General features: G+C 41.6%; 1 protein-coding gene across 1 annotated transcript; it reads left to right on the top strand.

The window, feature by feature from the left end:
* Positions 1-19,234: 19,234 nt before the first annotated feature.
* Positions 19,235-20,499, top strand: LOC111880916 (short chain aldehyde dehydrogenase 1). The gene is made up of 2 exons (XM_023877328.3): positions 19,235-19,391; positions 19,511-20,499. The coding sequence occupies exons 1-2, from the start codon at positions 19,372-19,374 to the stop codon at positions 20,328-20,330; spliced, it is 840 nt and encodes a 279-aa protein (XP_023733096.1). The 5' UTR covers positions 19,235-19,371; the 3' UTR covers positions 20,331-20,499.
* The last annotated feature ends 888 nt before the right edge of the window (positions 20,500-21,387 follow it).

Raw genomic sequence — 21,387 nt, 5'->3', positions numbered from 1 at the left:
TGGAAGACCGAACACCATTTCAAAAAACGTGATTTGATCAAAATTGAGTTTCTTGATGTTATTAGATTTTAGAGGTTCAGTTCTGAGCTCTTCTTGAATCATGACAATAGCAATAGCATCTCTAACCATTTTCCTAACCAAGACTTGAGGACCTTCTTTCATAGGTCTCTATATTTCTTTTCTGTTTTCTTTGCCAACCAAAATTCTCTTCATTCTAACTTTTCAATGATCAAACTCTTCGACAAGGGGCTCTCGAAGGGAAACCCATGTTATTTGCAATTTACATCGAATACATTTATTGAGATGGATTATAAGTTGCCATTGTTGTTAGATATAAGAGCTGAAGTGGTATATAGAAGAACTTTTATCTTGAACACATAAATGATTGAGATACCAATGCAATCTTCAACCAACTATAAATCTGCTCTTATAGATTCAAATGACAACCACTTAGGCTCTGATATGAATTGATAGAACAAGGATCACATGGAGAAGCTTTGAAAACCCAAACCTTAAATTAAATAACGACAATGGTTGTTAATAACGGTTCTAGTAAAGTCTAGAAAAACTAGTCAAGCCTTGAAGAAGATAACTCTACAAAGTGCTCAAGACAAGTAAAATAAAGTACGAACAATGAACAAGAACAAAAAGAAAATTAGAAAAAATTATTAACTGAACATTTCTTGATTGATAACAGTGAAGTGCTAACTGAAACATTGGTTCAAGGTTGATACTCCTTATATAGCAAAAGGAGGAGCTAAATACAAATACAAAAAGGCTCATGGACTGGAGATCAATAGCCTGACACAACTGTTGCTGTTGATCTTGTCGGTTGTACTTTGCTAACAAACAACTAACATACAAACAAAATAGTACTTTTCCATTGACACGTACCATTCTATTACATCAGATGTAAAACAACTTCGGACATCTTATCAATCTCGAAAACGTTCACTTCTGCATCACATCGAAATTGGTTGATAGATTGGATTGAACTTTCGGATTGCCAAGGGATCACTTGTTTTTCCCTATCAAATAATCATTTATAAAAGTAACTATGTATTTCATATTTCCTAATGATGGAGTTAAATGGAAATCACATTGATCACTATGAATTAATTCAAGCGTAACAAAATTCCTTTTAACATTACGAAAAGGTTGTCTAGTATCTTAGTTAGCATATAAATTTTACTTTTCTTTATGTGGATGTCAAAAGGTGGTCTTAATCTGTTTTTAGACATTCAATCATTCTTTTATAATGTACATGTCCTAAACAAGCATGTCATAAACAAGAATCATCAAAACAAGAACAAGCCATATATATATATATATATATATATATATATATATATATATATATATATATATATATATATATATATATATATATATATCCAATAATATCGAAACGCAACAAATGTACCACATTTTGATAAGATATACTTATCAGGTTCACAGATAGTTTATAACTACACTTATTAATTACACCATCATAAACCAAGTTCTTCTTAATCTTAGGAACATGTATAATATTCTTAAGAAGAAGACTTTTTCGAGAACTAAAACATAAAGACACATAACCACGACCAATAGCATGTGATTTATTATGGTCTCCTATGTATGTCACTGATTCATCATTTACGACTTCATAATCGTTAAACCAAGAGCAATCTTTACATACATGACTCATCGCCCCTGAGTATATCCACCATGCATGATCGTCATCCTATACATAGAATTATTTATAAATAAGTATTACATGATATATAATAGTAGTAGTATTTTCAGAAATAAAATTCTAACCTTGAGATTTTGGACCTTAATCCTAAGATCATTGTCTAGATGTGCTTGTACCATTCTTGTTCTTCTTCCAACATACAACTTTTGCTTTCTTGCTTGAACCTTTGTGATGGTCATCCTTTTTCTTCCGTTTCATTTGTTATTTTTATGATGTTCGTCATCTTCCTTCATGTTCACAGAAGATCTAAGAACCTCTTTTTCTTTCCTTTATCACTTTCTTAAGCCTAAAGACACTCTTTAATTCTCAAGTGACTACCAAGTTGTTCTAGAGAAACATCTTCCTTTTTGTGTTACAAAGTGTGCTTAAAATCTTTCCAGGATGGGGGCAATTTACCAATGACACTTGTGGCATAAATGGATTCATCCATTTGCATCTTGTGTTATTCAAATTAGCCCAAAATCCTCATGAGTCGATTCTATTTTTGATTAAAGGCCTTGAATCCACAATTTTGTTATTATTGAAAATACTCACAAGGAACTTCTTACTAGAATCATCATCTATCATTTATTTGAATCTACCATGTATTTGGATTCAGATCCTTTGTAAACTCATGATTTTGATTGAGATCAAAGAGAGAGTTAGACATATCATTCAGAATATTCCTACAACATATATAATCATCACTTTCCCTCTTGTGTCTTCTTCTAGTATGTTCAAGGGTTTCAACCTCCATTAGTTATGGTGTAGGAGTGCTTAAAATGTGAACAGTCTTTAGAGTGGTGAGAATGAAATGCTTCTTTTGCAAAGAACAAAAATCATTGACCTCAAATTTCTCTAGTTTCGGGAATTTGTAACTCATGTCCCTAACAGATTCTGCCATCGATATTCTTGTAGTGACAAAGAACATGGTTTGGCATGCGGAATTAAAGCTTGCACAATTGAACATGGTGGTTTGGGTGTTTAAGAGATATATTTAATGTATATGTTGTTACACAAAAAGGATCTAGATCTAGACTACATAATTAACACACACTTACACACTCACTTTTACATCTCTCAAGCACACCTCTACAAGTGGACAAACCCAATATTTATAGAGGTGTTTACATGTCTCTCTCTCACTCTAACTAACAAATGGGTCTAAAGGCTAAAGCACCACATGCAAGTGGGTTTTACAAAAGTCAAACATTTACAAAGTCATGAATGAAGAACTTTGTAGCCCAACATTCTCCCCCTCGAAGTTAGGAATTAATGACCCACTTCAAATCTTCTAAAATCAAGCACTACGCGGTTCGAGCCTCAAAGGTGACGCATGTCGAAACGAACTTCAATCTTCAATTCTTCCATGACTCTTCAATTTGGGCTCTAGGATGTGAGACCTTACAAACCGAGCAGCAACGAATGATTAAGAGTATTCCAAACTCCAAATAATCACGCAAAAGTTGCGCATAAAAACACACCCCAAAAATCTTCAATAAAATCAAACCCATTTCGAATACATCACTTCCGAACTTCCAACTGCATCATCTCATAAACTTCAAAACTTCAAGATCACTTTGGTCTTCAAATCCGCGTAATATGAAAAATTCAAGTTCGAATTTCCATATAAAACTTCTCCCCCTTTTTATAATCGAAATTTGATTATAAAACTCCAAAGGAAAAAGAACGTGCTCTATTCGGAATTTTTCGTGTCAAAACTCCCCCTTAACATGTGGCATAAACTTTGTGCTTCAATCCGGAAAACCCAAAAAATATTCAATTTTTATTGTCGTTCACGGATTGCCTTTGACAAAATTTCTCAAAAATGGGTAGAAATTGTCAATTTCAAAATTCTACAGTGACCCGTTGCGCCCAAAACAACAAAATATGCAAAACTCTCCCCCTTTTCCGAAGCTGGGTAGAAAGCGTTAATTTGCACAAACTACAGGGGCCTGAAATGCACAATCTTCAATTTTCAGTAAAAAATAGTCCTTTTTCGAATTTGGGTGAAAACTGCCAAAAATTCAAACTTTCAGGGACCATCTTCGTAACTTTTGCCCTTTTTGCTCAAACATACGAAGACTAGTTCAAATATACAAAGCCTTAACCAATTTTCGAAGTTGGGTGAAAAGTGTCAAATATTCGAAACTTGAGTTAATTTGCAAAGTGTCAAATATTCGAAGGTTCAGGGGCCAGTTTTGAAAAATTCTCATTTGTGCAATTCATTTGTTACCAAGGATACAAGGATACGAAGACCCATTAATGAACAAAAAGTCTTCGTACGAATTTCCAACATACCCCCTTCGAATATTCAGGATATACCTTCGTACATTCATCCATATACCCTACGTATGATTCCCCAAATACCCTTCGCTTTTTGATGTAAGCCATCTGTTCTTACAGTCTTCGTGTTTTTTTTCTCCTTATAGTTCTTCATTTCTTACTAATCTTCCCAAACCCAAACCAATCCTTTGCATGAAATCAACTTTGTTCTTACAGTTCTCCCCAAAGCAAATACCCTTTGTTCAATAAGCCCAGTTCTTCGTTATTTGACATCAATCAAAAAACAAACTTTCAAGCATCGATTTCGAACCAACATAAATTTCAAATAAGCCCTTTGTTCTGATTGCAAATCATACCCCTGCGAATCAAGCTTCCATTTGCGAGATCCATCAAACAGCAAACTTTCGAAATCAAAAGAATCCCTCCTTTTCAATCGATTCCAGTTTTGATTTCACAAGAATGTCGATTTTGACTCCAGAAAGTCAACATAAACCAAATGTGTTCTAAATCCAAATATGATTCGCACTTAAAATTGAAATCGCAATTCTAGTCTTTGCTGTTTCAATTACGAATCCAAACATCAATCGATTCTCATATTTCCAAAATCATAATAATGATAGTTGACTGATTCCAATATCTATCATAGATTTTAGCCAAGAGTAATTTCGACTTCAACTTAAGCTTGATCCATCGAACATCAGACAACAAAACAATAATTCGATTTGGGATATTAACAGATCATAGAATCGACTCCATGTTCGACACCAAGCAGTTATGTAGCACCCGGTTCCTGGTACGTAAATGTTATTTGAGTATTTCCTTTCTTTTAGCCTTGGACTCGGCGAGTCATAGGTCCGACTCGCCGAGTGGATGCGGGACCCGGGACACGTTTAATTTGGTGACTCGGCGAGTCCATATCCTGGACTCGGCGAGTCACAGTTGTTGGATGAAACCCTAAGTTTCAGGGGTTTGCACCCTATTTAAAGGACTTATCAGCCCCAAGCCGGCCCCCATTGACCCTTAAAGCCCTGTATCTCTCGTTCTAAGCTATTCTTTGAGAGTTTGAGGTTAGTGTGTGTGTTTTTGAAGGCTTTGAAAGAGGAAGGAAGTAGATCCAGAAGAAGGGAAGCCATCCAAGCGTTATTTGTGTTCTTCCAGCAGTTCCTTTGAGGTATAACCCGTTTTCCCCTTGATTCTATGCTTAAAACTTCATTTGAGTCCTTCTTGATCAAATCCCCAAGCATGTATGTGCCTTGTATGTTGTAATAAGGCATTTGGCCTTTGGATCTAGGCAAGATTGAGCTCCAGGGGCTCAGATCTGTTAGCTTTTTGGCCCCATGTTGCTTATTAGCCCTAGATCTACCCTTTTGAGACATTTTGAGCCCTAAAATCCATATTGGTGAATATCCACACGTAAAGTTGGAAACTTTAAGTGTGATTCATGTCCTAGAAGTCCAGATCTATGAATGGCATGGACTGGAATAGAGCAAATCCGTGTATTCAGTAGGTGCATGGCAACGACTCGGCGAGTCGTTCATATGACTCGGCGAGTCTATTCGCGAGTCTCCGAGTTTGTCCCCTTTTTCGTAGTATCGAGTGAGCAATGAGTCACGGGGTGTGACTCAGTGAGTCGGAAGCTTAACTCATCTATGGAGGTACTCGGCGAGTCAATGCCCTGACTCGGCGAGTTCAAGGCAATCTCCTTAGATCAAGAACAGACTCGACGAGTTGTTCATACAACTCGGCGAGTCTTCACATAAGTGTTCATCGGATGAAGATGAACTCTGCGAGTTGTTCATACAACTCGGCGAGTAGGATGAAGGACTTGAATATTGGTTAAGAAGGTGAACCCGTCGAGTCGTCGCCTAACTCGACGAGTAGGATCAGGATTCAGGACAGTCGTTTGCGTAGGGACTCGGCGAGTTGGAAAGCCAACTCGGCGAGTCGAGGTCAACTGAAAAGTTGACTCTGACTTTGACTTAGGGCAAGGTCAGGGGTAAAATGGTCATTTTACCCAAAGGTCAGTGAGCAGTGTTTGATTGAGTTTATTGTGGGAATTGCAGCCGGAGGGTTTCCGGAGCAGCAGCAGCAGTAGTAGGTGATCAATTCCCACACAGACCAGCAGCTATTTCGAGGTGAGTTTCCTTTCCAGTAGGAATGGGTCCAAGGCACCAAGGCCGACCCGTGTAGACGAGATGTTAGTACTAGAGTGTGGGCCGAGCCCGTATCTCTGGGTTTAGTCAAGTATGATATATGTGTTAATATGATATAATTGCTAATACTTGTTGTCTGCGTGATACTTGTATGTTATGAGTTAGCGGTTGAGTGTGGGCAGGGCCCGTATCTCTCCGAGGTTGGAGTGTGGGCTAGGCCCGTATCTCCCAGATAGCGAAGTATGGGCAGGGCCCGTATCTTCACAAGTGTGGGCGAGGCCCGTATCTCCCGGATAGCAAAGTGTGGGCAGGGCCCGTATCTTCCCGAGTGTGGGCAAGGCCCGTAACTCCTAGCTGAACAATGGTTGTTATATGTTGCATGGTATGTGGTATTTTGGGGGAACTCACTAAGCTTTGTGCTTACAGTTTTCAGTTTTGGTTTCAGGTACCTCCTCAGCTAGGGGAAAGGAGCCGGCGTGGTAGCGGCACGTCACACACACACACTCTCCGGTTTCCGCATTTACGAGCTTCATTGGGATTTGTACTCTGATATTTGATTGAATGTATGAATTGGCTTTTAGATATGGTTCACTTGTGTGATAATTCGATCAGACAATGTTTTAGTTTTTAATATTTTCTAAAGGTAATGTTTTTAAAACGAAATTTTTGGTCATGAAAATTGGGTCGTTACAAGTTGGTATCAGAGCCCTGGTTTGAGGGATTCGGACACACCTTTGGGAGTGTCTAAACTCAAATCGAGGGATTAAAAGATTTTCTAAAAGAAAATGTTTTCTAAAATTTAGAAAAGAGTTTTGAGAAAGAACGAAGTGTGTGATGTGCGCGACCGGCCGAGCTCAAGTAAGTATCCCCAAAGTACCCATACAAGTTTATGTTATGTTTATAAGCTTTTGTAGAACAGCATGCTAGAATAGGACTAAGGATCTAGGAGTGATGCCTTATGTGCCTGCTTTATGTGTTCCAGTTGTATGAGAACTTGCATGCTAATTGTTGAATAAACAGAAGTAGGATAGCCTGTTTAGGTTATGCCTGGTAGTATGAGTTAGTACTTTATGCTAGCTCAGTTCCTGAAAGTAGATAGAGTTAATTGAGATTGTTACCCTTATCTGAATGTTGCTTGCTTCGTGCTTGTGGGACTCTGAATAATGGGAGTTAGCCATTAGGCGAATGCGTCAAGTCACGTGTGACCAGGGTTGAATAATCTTAGAGTGCCGGATTTGATCCTACTGCGCAGCTCTTGTTTGAGTCCAACCGTTGTAGGGACGAGTCGGGTACTCGAAGGATTATTTGAGCCTCGTCACATGTGATGGTATTCGGGTAATGGCTAACTGGCATTACAAGGAGGCCTGTAGCAGCTGAGGACTGGTTAGAGTGGAACTAGAGATTTCCCTAGGGCAAGCCTAGGATGAGTATAGCAGCGATCAGCAGTAGTGAAAGGGATCTGGTGGAGTCGAGGCATTCCTTGAAGAAGGTACGGATAGATGTGGAAGGTAGTATGGGCCCGTACTACTGAAAGAGAGGATCCGTACCCGAACCAAGGATGGCCAAGATAAGACCAGGGAACTTGTAAGTAGATGTGATCCCTCAGGGAGTATCAGTATCACTAATGATTGTTGTGATGTATTGCAGAATGGTGGTGCTTCGATCGAGGCCGGTAGATGGCGGTTCAGGAGAGGGGTCAGGTTCGGGATCAGGTTCCGAGCCGATTGATGAGGGGCTACACGAGTTCATCGCGTCAGAGATCACCAGGGGTATCCTTGAGTCGACTCCCATTATCTTTGGGTCGATCAAGGAAGGGATCATGGAGTTGATGGAGGATTGCCTTCGGGCATTCAGGAGTGATATGGCATCTAGCCAGTTAGGATCTCGCACGTTGTCCTTCAAGGACTTCAGGGGCAGCGGTGCGCCGGATTTCCATGGGGTGAAAGACCCCATTGTTGTCAGGCGATGGATTACAGACATCGAGTCTGCCCAGTTGACTAGCTTCTGCCCCGAGGGGTCGAAGGTGAGGTATGCAGCAGGATGTTTATGGGACCGAGCCCGGGATTGGTGGGAGTCAGTGGGTGACTCGTTGGGAGCCTCAGCTATCGAGGCTATGACCTGGTCGGACTTTGTGACCAGGTTCAGGGCAGAGTTCGCGCCGGCGGTCGAGCTTCAGCAGCTGGCCAGGGAGTTTCTTGACATGAGGCAGATGACGGAGACTGTGGCGGAGATCACCGCCAAGTTCCGGGAGAGGGCTTTGTTGGTGCCCTAGTATGCCGGTGACGAGGACATGAGGAGGACTCGTTACCATGATATGCTACGAGCTGACATCCGGGAGCATGTTAGCTTTTCGGCTTGCCCTACCCTGGACTCCACGATTGCCAGGGCGAGGGAGAGGGAGATAGATTTGGAGCACATCCGGAAACGGAAGCTAGAGGAGGGTCAGGAAGGAGGGGCTTCGGGGAAGAAGCCCAAGGGATCAGATGGTAGGCCGAAAGGCCAGTCAGGACCGAGCCGCTGCGGGAAATGCGGCAGGACGCATATGGGGGCATGTAGGATGGGTTCAGTAGGCTGCTACAAGTGCGGCAAGACAGGGCACATTAGCAGGGATTGTACTACTCCAGTTTCAGCTATTCAGACATCGGAGTTGCTGTGTTTTCACTGCAACCAGAGGGGCCACAAGAAGGCCAATTGCCCCCAGTTGACAGTTTCAGCGCCGGTGAAGGCGCCCGCTCCAGCGACCCTGCGGATCACGGATGGCCGGCAGGGCAAGTCAGAGGCTCCATTGGTGAGGAGCCGAGCATTTCAGCTGACTACCGAGGAGGCACGCGCCGCACCCGATGTGGTGACGGGTATGATTCTTTCCCTCTATCTTATTTTTATTATGTTATGTTATTGATATGTGCTCTGTATGTATGCGTATGCTTTAGGATCGTTCCATGTGAACGGCCTCCCAGACCAGGTGTTATTCGATTCGGGTGCATCCCGATCATTCGTTTCCCTTGCGCTTAGCAGGAAGTTTCATGAGTCATCGGGCGAGTTAGATTGCCCTTTGGAAGTGGAGATTGCTGACGATCGATCGGTGCGAGCATCGACGGTATTTCGAGATTGCGTGCTGTGTTTGTTTGAGGAGCGCTATTTGGTAGATTTGGTTCCCATTCCGTTGCGTGGGAACAAGGTGATTATTGGCATGGATTGGTTGAGCCCTAATGGGGCGGTGATAGATTGCGCGCAGCAGCTAGTGCGGGTCAGGACCCCAAGAGGGGGAGAGTTAGTGATTCATGGCGAGAGACCCCAGTATGGACCCGCTGTATGTTCAGCAGCGAGGGCTAGGCGCTACCTTCAGCAGGGATGCGCAGGTTACGTCGCGTATGTGATGGATACCCTGGAGACGGGTAAGGCGACAGTGAGCGAGGTTCCGGTGGTCCGAGACTTTGCAGACGTCTTCCCAGAGGAGCTTCCTGGGATACCTCCGGAGCGACAGGTGGAGTTCAGGATCGACCTTGTTCCTGGTGCGACTCCGATAGCCAAGGCACCGTATCGGTTGGCTCCTCCCGAGATGCAGGAGTTGTCTACGTAGCTGTAGGAGCTGCTAGACAAAGGGTTCATTCGTCCGAGCAGTTCGCCCTGGGGAGCCCCGATTCTGTTTGTGAAGAAGAAGGACGGGTCGCATCGGATGTGTATAGATTATCGGGAGCTGAACAAGGTAACAGTGAAGAACCGTTACCCGCTTCCGAGGATTGATGACCTCTTTGACCAGCTTCAGGGAGCATCTTGGTTCTCCAAGATTGATTTGCGTTCGGGTTATCATCAGATGTGGGTCAGGGAGGAAGATATGTAGAAGACCGCGTTTCGGACGTGCTATGGCCATTATGAGTTCGTGGTGATGCCGTTTGGACTCACCAATGCTCCTGCCGCGTTCATGGACCTCATGAACCGCGTATGCAGACCGATGCTGGATCGGTCTGTGATAGTCTTTATCGATGATATCGTGGTTTATTCCAAGACCCGGGAGGAACATGAGGAGCATCTGAGAGAGGTGTTAGAGACCCTGAGGAGGGAGAGCTTGTATGCCAAGTTCTCCAAGTGTGAGTTTTGGTTGCGCGAGGTGCAATTTCTAGGACACCTCGTCAACCAGAACGGGATTCTGGTCGATCCAGCCAAGGTCGAGGCCGTAATGAGATGGGAGGTTCCGAAGTCTCCATCTGAGATTCGGAGTTTCCTGGGATTGGCAGGCTACTATCGGAGATTTATCCAGGATTTCTCCAAGATAGTCGTGCCCCTGACGCGGCTGACGAAGAAAGCCGTGGTCTTTCGGTGGGGGCCCGAGCAGCAGGCTGCATTTGAGACACTGAGGCAGAGATTGTGCGAGGCGCCGATCCTAGCCCTGCCAGAGGGCGTGGAGGATTTTGTAGTTTATTGTGATGCGTCCATTTTTGGGTTGGGCGCGATGCTGATGCAGAGGGGGCATGTCATTGCCTACGCTTCGAGGCAGCTCAAGCCTCACGAGGCGAACTACCCGACGTACGATTTGGAGTTGGGGGCGGTGGTCTTTGCCCTCAAGATTTGGCGACATTACCTCTACGGGGTTCGATGTACCATCTACACGGACCACAAGAGTTTGAGATACCTCATGGATCAGCCGAATCTGAACATGAGGCAACGTCGGTGGTTGGATGTGGTAAAGGATTATGATTGCGAGATCCTTTACCACCCGGGGAAGGCCAATGTGGTGGCCGATGCGCTTAGCCTCAAGGCGGCGCCGATCAGGGATGTCTGCTTGAGGATGACCGTGGTGACTCCCCTGTTGGAGCAGATTCGGGAGGCTCAACAGGAGGCTATCAAGGAGGAGCATCGGAAGAGCGAGCATGTGGTAGGTCAGGTTTCCTCCTTTGATTATGATAGCCGAGGGCTTTTGAGACTACACCGTAGGGTGTGGGTGCCGTATCACGGAGGCGTGCGCCTGATTTTGATGGAGGAGGCGCACAAGTCCCGATTCTCCATTCATCCCGGGGCGACGAAGATGTATAGGGATCTTCGTCTAGACTATTGGTGGCCCTGCATGAAGCGGGATGTGGCATGGTATGTCGAGCGATGTTTGACCTGCAGGAAGGTCAAGGCCGAACATCAGAGACCGCATGGAAAGATGCAGCCGTTGGATGTTCCACTGTGGAAATGGGAAGATATCACGATGGATTTTATCACGAAGCTTCCCAGGACCGCACGTGGAGTGGATTCGATTTGGGTCATCGTGGATAGATCGACCAAGAGTGCTCACTTTATTCTGATTCAGGAGAGCATATCGGCCGAGAAATTGGCCGACATCTATATCAGGGAGATTGTGGCACGGCATGGGGTGCCAGTATCGGTGGTCTCGGACAGGGATGTGCGTTTTACTTCCAGGTTTTGGAAGAGATTCCATCACGATTTGGGCACTCGTCTGCATCTTAGCACTGCCTTTCACCCGCAGACGGATGGGCAGAGCGAGCGGACCATCCAGACTCTGGAGGATATGCTGCGGGCGTGCGTGCTAGATTTCGGTGGTAGCTGGGATACCTATCTTCCCCTGGCCGAGTTCTCCTACAACAACAATTATCACGCGAGTATCGACCGCCCTCCCTTCGAGATGTTGTACGGACGGAGGTGTAGGACCCCGATATGCTGGGGTGAGGTTGGCCAGAGATTCACGGGGAGCACCGAAGTGGTGCTCAAGACGACTGAGAGGATCCAGCAGGTCCGGAGCAGGCTTCAGACTGCTCAGAGTCGGCAGAAAAGTTATGCCGACAAGCGTCGATCCGATTTAGAGTTCCAGGTCGGGGATATGGTTCTCCTGAAGGTGTCGTCGTGGAAAGGCGTCATCCGATTCAGGAAGCGGGGCAAGTTGGGCCCGCGATTCATCGGACCGTTCAGGGTCGTAGCCCGGGTGGGCAAGGTAGCATATAGGCTGAATCTGCCAGCCGAGCTTAGCCAGATCCACAGCACTTTCCATGTTTCTCAGTTGCGAAAGTGCCTAGCGGACGATTCTGCAGTAGTACCTTTGGAGGATATTCAGGTTGATGACAGCCTGAATTACATTGAGCGCCCAGTCGCAATCCTCGACAGGAAGTCGAAGGATTTGAGGAACAAGAAGATGGAGCTAGTGAAGGTGCAATGGCAGCACCGCAAGGGTTTAGAATGGACTTGGGAGCCGGTGGACGAGATGATGGAGCATTATCCCGAGCTGTTTCAGGATCGAGCAGCAGACTTCGAGGACGAAGTCTAAAATAAGTAAGGGAGATTTGTAGCACCCGGTTCCTGGTACGTAAATGTTATTTGAGTATTTCCTTTCTTTTAGCCTTGGACTCGGCGAGTCATAGGTCCGACTCGCCGAGTGGATGCGGGACCCGGGACACGTTTAAGTTGGTGACTCGGCGAGTCCATATCCTGGACTCGGCGAGTCACAGCTGTTGGATGAAACCCTAAGTTTCAGGGGTTTGCACCCTATTTAAAGGACTTATCAGCCCCAAGCCGGCCCCCATTGACCCTTAAAGCCCTGTATCTCTCGTTCTAAGCTATTCTTTGAGAGTTTGAGGTTAGTGTGTGTGTTTTTGAAGGCTTTGAAAGAGGAAGGAAGTAGATCCAGAAGAAGGGAAGCCATCCAAGCGTTATTTGTGTTCTTCCAGCAGTTCCTTTGAGGTATAACCCGTTTTCCCCTTGATTCTATGCTTAAAACTTCATTTGAGTCCTTCTTGATCAAATCCCCAAGCATGTATGTGCCTTGTATGTTGTAATAAGGCATTTGGCCTTTGGATCTAGGCAAGATTGAGCTCCAGGGGCTCAGATCTGTTAGCTTTTTGGCCCCATGTTGCTTATTAGCCCTAGATCTACCCTTTTGAGACATTTTGAGCCCTAAAATCCATATTGGTGAATATCCACACGTAAAGTTGGAAACTTTATGTGTGATTCATGTCCTAGAAGTCCAGATCTATGAATGGCATGGACTGGAATAGAGCAAATCCGTGTATTCAGTAGGTGCATGGCAACGACTCGGCGAGTCTATTCGCGAGTCTCCGAGTTTGTCCCCTTTTTCGTAGTATCGAGTGAGCAGTGAGTCACGGGGTGTGACTCAGTGAGTCGGAAGCTTAACTCATCTATGGAGGTACTCGGCGAGTCAATGCCCTGACTCGGCGAGTTCAAGGCAATCTCCTTAGATCAAGAACAGACTCAACGAGTTGTTCATACAACTCGGCGAGTCTTCACATAAGTGTTCATCGGATGAAGATGAACTCGGCGAGTTGTTCATACAACTCGGCGAGTAGGATGAAGGACTTAAATATTGGTTAAGAAGGTGAACCCGTCGAGTCGTCGCCTAACTCGACGAGTAGGATCAGGATTCAGGACAGTCGTTTGCGTAGGGACTCGGCGAGTCGAGGTCAACTGAAAAGTTGACTCTGACTTTGACTTAGGGCAAGGTCAGGGGTAAAATGGTCATTTTACCCAAAGGTCAGTGAGCAGTGTTTGATTGAGTTTATTGTGGGAATTGCAGCCGGAGGGTTTCCGGAGCAGCAGCAGCAGTAGTAGGTGATCAATTCCCACACAGACCAGCAGCTATTTCGAGGTGAGTTTCCTTTCCAGTAGGAACGGGTCCAAGGCACCAAGGCCGACCCGTGTAGACGAGATGTTAGTACTAGAGTGTGGGTCGAGCCCGTATCTCTGGGTTTAGTCAAGTATGATATATGTGTTAATATGATAGAATTGCTAATACTTGTTGTCTGCGTGATACTTGTATGTTATGAGTTAGCGGTTGAGTGTGGGCAGGGCCCGTATCTCTCTGAGGTTGGAGTGTGGGCTAGGCCCGTATCTCCCAGATAGCGAAGTGTGGGCAGGGCCCGTATCTTCACAAGTGTGGGCGAGGCCCGTATCTCCCGGCTAGCGAAGTGTGGGTAGGGCCCGTATCTTCTCGAGTGTGGGCAAGGCCCGTAACTCCTAGCTGAACAATGGTTGTTATATGTTGCATGGTATGTGGTATTATGGGGGAACACACTAAGCTTTGTGCTTATAGTTTTCAGTTTTGGTTTCAGGTACCTCCTCAGCTAGGGGAAAGGAGCCGGCGCGGTAGCGGCACGTCACACACACACACTCTCCGGTTTCCGCATTTACGAGCTTCAATGGGATTTGTACTCTGATATTTGATTGAATGTATGAATTGGCTTTTAGACATGGTTCACTTGTGTGATAATTCGATCAGACAATGTTTTAGTTTTTAATATTTTCTAAAGGTAATGTTTTTAAAACGAAATTTTTGGTCATGAAAATTGGGTCGTTACAAGTTCAAAACCAAAATCGTCGACTCAACACATCTGATATCATTAAAGGACTCTCTAATATCGAAATCAATTTCAATTCCTAAACTGATTTCGATTTTGACTTATCAGAAATTCGTTTGACTTTCAACAATAAACCTATGATAGAAATGAACAACAAAGATCAATTAAATCACCATCGATTGAGTACTCTGATTAATGATTCACAAGACTATTGATTATGATGATATGGAAACGAAACTCAAGAACAGGTTGAAGAAAACGTGTGTCAGAGACCATCGTGATGTACAACCCTTTTATGCACACAACTAAAACGATGCAATCAGTGAGCACATTATGAATTTAGTGACTTATTGGGCTTAATCTTGGATGTAAAGGCTTTATGAATCATGAACAAACAAAGATTCAGAATATTGGCTTAATGATATGAATGTAAATGATTTGGGCTTTGAAAATTAACATGAACAGCAAATTTTGAGATTGGGCTCAAGAACATCGAACCGTAACATCTTTATTAAAATTGGACTCAATTTTTTAACAAAATACGGATCAAATTTGAACAATTGCAAATTTAAAATCAAATCAATCAAACGAATATGAGATTGGAACCGGTTTTGATCAACAAAAAAATTATTGGATCACAACAAATGGGTTTTTCAAAGAAAATTTGATCCAAAGAGTCAAACGATCAACAATTAAGAAGGCAAAGCACGATTCAAATATTACGAGAGATCATAGAGAGAGACTCACCAAAATTGATCAAATTGTGACAAAATTTTCCAAACCAAGAATCGTTCTTCAAAAATCACTTTGATCTTGAAGACCCGCTCTGATACCAATTGTAGTGACAAAGAACATGGTTTGGCATGCGGAATTAAAGCTTGCGGAATTAAAGCTTGCGCAATTGAACATAGTGATTTGGGTGTTTAAGAGATATATTCGATCATAGTAAATGAGTACAAAAAGGGATCTAGTCGAGACCTCCATAAATATCTCACTCACTAATCACTATGAATTACATCTCACAGCAGTAAAGAATATTTTCCGATATTTGAAAGGCACTACTTCGTTAGGATTGTGGTATCCTTTGAAAACAGGGTTCTTTGTACAAGCTTATTCGGATGCGGATCTTGGAGGATGCAGTCTTGATCGTAAAATCACAACTGGAGGGTGTCAATTGCTAGATGGAAAGCTGGTCAGCTAGAAATCGAAGAAGCAAACATGTGTGTCAATATCAACCGCTTATTTCATATCTAAACCTATCATCTGGGACTTTGTTAAAATCAGAAATTTCTTTTTCACAATCATATGAAATACTATCAACCTTAGCTCTATCATAAGCTAAAAAAGGTAGTAATTTTCTATGTTGTTCCTTACTTATTTCACATGAATGATGTAACTCAGTTAATTTTCCATACAATCTTTTTGCTGAATTACAAAAAATATTTCTTTGAGCTAACAACAGGTTTATTTCTTTTGCTAATTTTTCTCTATCCTCCATGATATTTGAAACTTGCAGTTCTAAGTAATCAATCCTAGTGACTTTTGAATCCATCATTTTTCTCATCTCTAGTAATTGATCACTTAACTTTTTCGCTTCATTGCTAGCAGACACAATGATTGAATCAAAGTAAGTAACAGTTTCATCAAAAGATACTAGCTCAGAATTATATGCAGAAACTGGAATGTTAAAAGATTCAAGAATGTTACGTACCTTGGTAGTCATGGGCGACTTGTCAGTAGACTTCGAAACGAAGCATTGCCCACACACTTCGTCAGTCTGTTCATCATCTGAATCCTCTTCCATTTTTGCATACATGGCTCCATGAGTTGGATTTTTCATCTCTTCATCATCTGAACCCGAAGACCATATTTGATATGTTCCATCTGATTATTTTCTCCATGAGCCATCAATGACAAATTCTTCGCTTTCTTCTTTACTTCTTCCAGTTTCTCAGTGTAGTAAGCTTCATCCTTTGTTTTATTTTTCTTTTCCTCTTTCTTCCTCAACAAACAATCTACTGCCAAATGATTTGCTTCATAGCAATAATGGCAATTAATTCCTGTATCACCTTTCAATAACATCTTCATTTGCTCCATCTCATTCTTCGAATCTGTCTTCATTTCTTTCTTCTTTTCATCCAGTTTGTTTTTGTTTTCAAAAATACTCTTCGAATCTGATGACTTCTTTGGATTAAAAGGTTTCTTAAAAAATTTCTTTACTCTATTGTTTGAGTAAAAAGCAACAGCCTCATCATCAGAATTCATAAAAAAACCTTCTTCTTCATCAGACTTCAATTTTTCACTTTCTCTTTCTGAAACCTTTGAAACTAGAGCCAAAGGACCACCAAGACTTGCTATAGCTTCTTCAGCTATTTCATTAACTTCATTTTCATGAGATTTCAATTGATTGTACAAGTCATTCAAAGTCGAAGTATCAAAACTCTGTTGATTTTTCACCATCATGCTCACACTTCTCCACTCCTTTCGAAGTCTCATTACAAATATCAAATTGTACTCCATTGATGACCTAATTATACTATACCGATTACAACGATAGATTAACTCGTTGAACCTATCATAGTATGCTTCAATAGACTCATTTTCTTTTTGTCTGAAATCTTTGAGTTCCACCAGGCATTGTTTCACAGATGTGATCTTCGTCTTTTCACTCCCTTGAAATTTGTCTTTGAGATTGTTCCAAATTTCTTTAGCTGTTTTGCATGTTCTGACATAATTGTACACAACAGGAGGCAACGCACCTCTTAATTCCCTCATGCATTTCTTCTCCAGGCGTTTTAAACGATCTGTTTGATTATCAACTTCTGAACTGCTTGAAGACATGTCGATTGGCTGAACTTGTGCAGGTTGATTGATTTCTCCTGAGATGCATTTCCATAATTCTTCATCCAATCCGTTCAAGTAATCTTCCATACGATCTGCCCATTGATCATAATATTCTGGAATAAGCATTGGAATTTTTGTGGATGATCCAAGCAAATGAGAAAATGATGTCATCGAATTCATATTGAATGACGCCATTGTTGTTCGGACAAAAACTTCAAGATGATACTAAACTTGTGAGAATTCTGAAAATCAAATTGTATAATTCAATTCAAAATTACACAACGAACATTCGATTAACAAATACTTTTGCAGAATCAAATCCTAGATTGAGATCTAGATGAAATTTTCAAATTCAAAAAGGACGGAAACTTTTTGAATCACACAGTAGATTCAAAAACCTTTTTGATCGAGTGAAAATCAGATCACAGAAAGGATTCCTACTCTGATACCAATTGATGAGTATTGTAATCGAGTTTAAAGATCAATTCATATAAGAATTAAGAAAGAAGAAACACGATGAACACGAGAGTAAATATAATATTTGTTCAGCTCATATTATGCTTTCGATTTTACAGAGTACAAAGGAATTCTCTGTAAAGAGTATGTTTTTAAGTTCTTTACTCACTTAGTACAGACCCCTATTTATAGGCGTACAAAAGCATAACAAAATACTAAGGACTAGACATTAAGACTATTCATTAAAATGCCTTAGTAATAATAACATTACATCCGAAGACTATTCTTACGAAGACTAAAGATCCTTCGTAACAACTAACACTTCGACATATTACAACATTTACTCTAACAATTCTTCACAAAATTACAAAATTTAAATGTTAGATTTTTTTAGTTTAAGAATATAACACCTAAATTCAATTTTGAAATTCGTAATTGGATAACTTTTAGGATCATGATTGCAATCACTTTCTAAAATTTATGATTTCGACCTTATGTCTAGGGTATCAGGAAATCTGGCTTACGATAATCCAAGAGACACAATTTAGAAGTCATGCCACTTTAAATCCGAAACACAGAAATACCTTGATGTTTTGCGTTTTTTGAGAGATAGAGATTAATCTGATGATCAAATTTGATTATGAGAAAAACCAACCCTTTTCCTGGAAGATTCATAATGTTCTTATAAAGGGAAGAAACTAGTTAATGGTGGTTATATGCATTTTGGCGCTAAAATGGTGGTTGGAAATAATGTTTTAAGACATAACCGATTATTACATCACAATGATGTCACCACTTATTTGTTTCAGGAAAATGTATGTTCAGACTCTTTCATACTATAGATTATTACATCATAATGATGTTACCACTTGCACCTATAGGAACGTTGTCGCTAGACCCCGCTGAGGGTACTGCCCCTTGGAACCCTATGACCATGTGCACGGACCCGTACCTCCGTATTCCCGAGTTCACATTTATTACTCTAAGTGTGCATCCTGCACCCTCTGTCTCGGTGAGTAAATAGAGTTCAACATATCTCAATATAAATAACAGCTACACTAAAATATATTGATAACACTTAAATTACCAACAAAAAAACAAGAGTTTTTTGTTTGGTTCTTCAAGATGTTTTGAGACATCGAAAACCATTATACATGTTTCAAATAGTTCACGTCATGCATCAAAATTTAAATGTTTAATATCAAGATTCAGAAGAATAGGATCAAAGAAGAGGAAGATATCCCGAAAAGAATGTGGAGGTCGACGGCGTCCGCTAAGGTTTCAAAGGTGAGAAAAAAAAATTATAATTATCTATAAGGAAATAATATATTGCTTTCATATCATAAATAGTGCATATTTTCATGTAATCCAACCCTTTCTCATTATCGAAATATATATAGTAAAGATACAATTGTTGAGTGGCCAAGATATATAAGCTAAGGACCGAGATATACATGATTGGGCTTTATTGTATAAAAATCCCTAAATGAGTTGTAAGGAAAAAAAAAAGTAAAATAAAAGTAAAGACAATTAATTGTCTGTGCAAGTTGAATCTTGTGGTCTATAAGTTTTACCTTCTCCCATTCATTTGTAACACACAAACGCCACAATGGACTCTTTGCCCAACAGGTATCGCGACGCTCTCCTGCGCGTCTAAATTATGAGCTAGAATAGCATTTTATTCGTGTCTCTTCTACGTTTAACATATTATCAACTTGAATTCTAACATTACACTTGTTATGATACAGATTAGAAGGCAAAGTAGCCATAGTTACCGGAGGTGCTAGCGGCATCGGTGAAAGCACGGTGAGGCTATTCACTAAGTACGGCGCAAAAGTTGTGATCGCCGACGTCCAAGATGACCTGGGAGTTGCTCTTTGTAACGATCTAGTGTCTGAATCAGGCGACAATGTTATCTACGTTCATTGTGACGTCACACAAGAATCTGACGTAAAGAATGCCGTGGACACTGCGGTTTCTAAGTTCGGGAAGCTTGACATCATGTTTAACAATGCCGGAATACCAGGGAACTTGGATTTCAAGATCTTAGAATCTGATAGCGAAAACTTCAAACGGGTTTTTGAGGTCAACACGTTTGGATCATTCTTGGGAGCTAAACATGCTGCTAGGGTTATGATCCCGGCGAGACGTGGAGTGATTCTGTTTACTTCGAGTTCAGCTTCAGTTGTTTCCGGCGAGTCACCACATTCTTATACTGTGTCGAAACACGCGGTGGTGGGGTTGATGAAGAATTTGTGTGTGGAATTGGGACAATACGGGATTCGAGTGAACTGCATTTCACCTGGGTCTGTGTCGACGCCGCTGCTAACGAATGCAATGGGGTTGGAGAAGGCGGCGGTGGATGATATTTTGTGTGCTGCGTCAGTCTTGAAAGAGGTGGTGCCGACGGCTGAGGATATAGCGGAGGCGGCGGTGTATTTGGGGAGCGATGCTTCGAAGTTTGTCAGTGGGATTAATCTTGTGGTGGATGGAGCTTACAGCACTACCAATCCGACTTACACTAAGATAATTAAACAAACGTTTGAAGCCTTGGGCAAAAAAACATAATCGCTTTAATCTTATCTTTTATAGATTATATTCTGGAGTTCAATTTAAAAATGTTTTTAACGGCTTAAAATCTATGATGTTAAAATCATCTATTTAATTCTTCAATTTTATGTTTTTATGGAGTAAATTGTATGTGTATCCAAAAAAATATTTCAAATTTTTGCGTGTAGTAGCAATTGTTTTTTTGTGCGTTTGGTAAATAGTGATGTAGTTGATGGCCGAAAGCTAATGGCTTCTAGTTAAAAGTGGAAAGTTCGTATGTAGAGGCTATTTGTTTAGAGGTGGCAATCGTGTCGTTTCGTGTCGTGTCGAAACACTAAATGGGTTGAAAGTGCACGACTCTAACCCGACCATTTAATTAACATGTCGTGTCGTGTCAATCCGTTTATTTTCGTGTCGAGTTCGTGTCTGTTTTCGAGTTAGGACTATACCTTGAAATTTGTCGTGTAATATGAGGTTAAAAGATTGAACATGTTTAAAAAGTAGGAGTTTGGTAGGCGTAAAGAAAAAACTAATAGTTTAGAGGCATATTAGATGGAGTCATAGCAAGTTCAGATGACAAAACTAAAAGAGTGGGAGTTGGGGAGGCGGATGACAAAGTCATGAGAATGTGAGAGTGGTGAAAGAGATTAGGTAGTTTGGGAGAGAGTGAAAAAGCTGAAATGAAGTCTTGATCTAGACGACTAAGTCATTTCAACATTACAAAACAATTCAATTCGAAAGTTTTCTTTTGCTTATGGTTTTGGGTTTTTATCTGTCTAGATTATTTAAATAATTCAAAACACGTGCATATAAATAAACGAGTCATTTTCGAGTCATATTCGAGTTGAAAAACTCAACCCTAATCTTACCCATTTAATTTTCATGTCGTGTTGTCTCAACCCGTTTATTTAAACGGGTTGAAATATCTTACCCAAACCCGTTTATTTCGTGTCGAGTTCGTGTCAGGTTTCGTGTTGTGTCAATTTTTACCACCTCTATATTTGTTATATGAATATTGGAGTTTTTATCTAATAGGTATTTTGTTTTTACCACCTCTATATTTGTTATACTTTTA

This window comes from Lactuca sativa, chromosome 6 (genome assembly GCF_002870075.4).
Source record: "Lactuca sativa cultivar Salinas chromosome 6, Lsat_Salinas_v11, whole genome shotgun sequence".
In the NCBI taxonomy this organism is placed as follows: domain Eukaryota; kingdom Viridiplantae; phylum Streptophyta; class Magnoliopsida; order Asterales; family Asteraceae; genus Lactuca; species Lactuca sativa.
The sequence above is the reverse complement of the archived record's forward strand: the minus strand, read 5'-3'. Positions and strand labels throughout refer to the sequence as shown.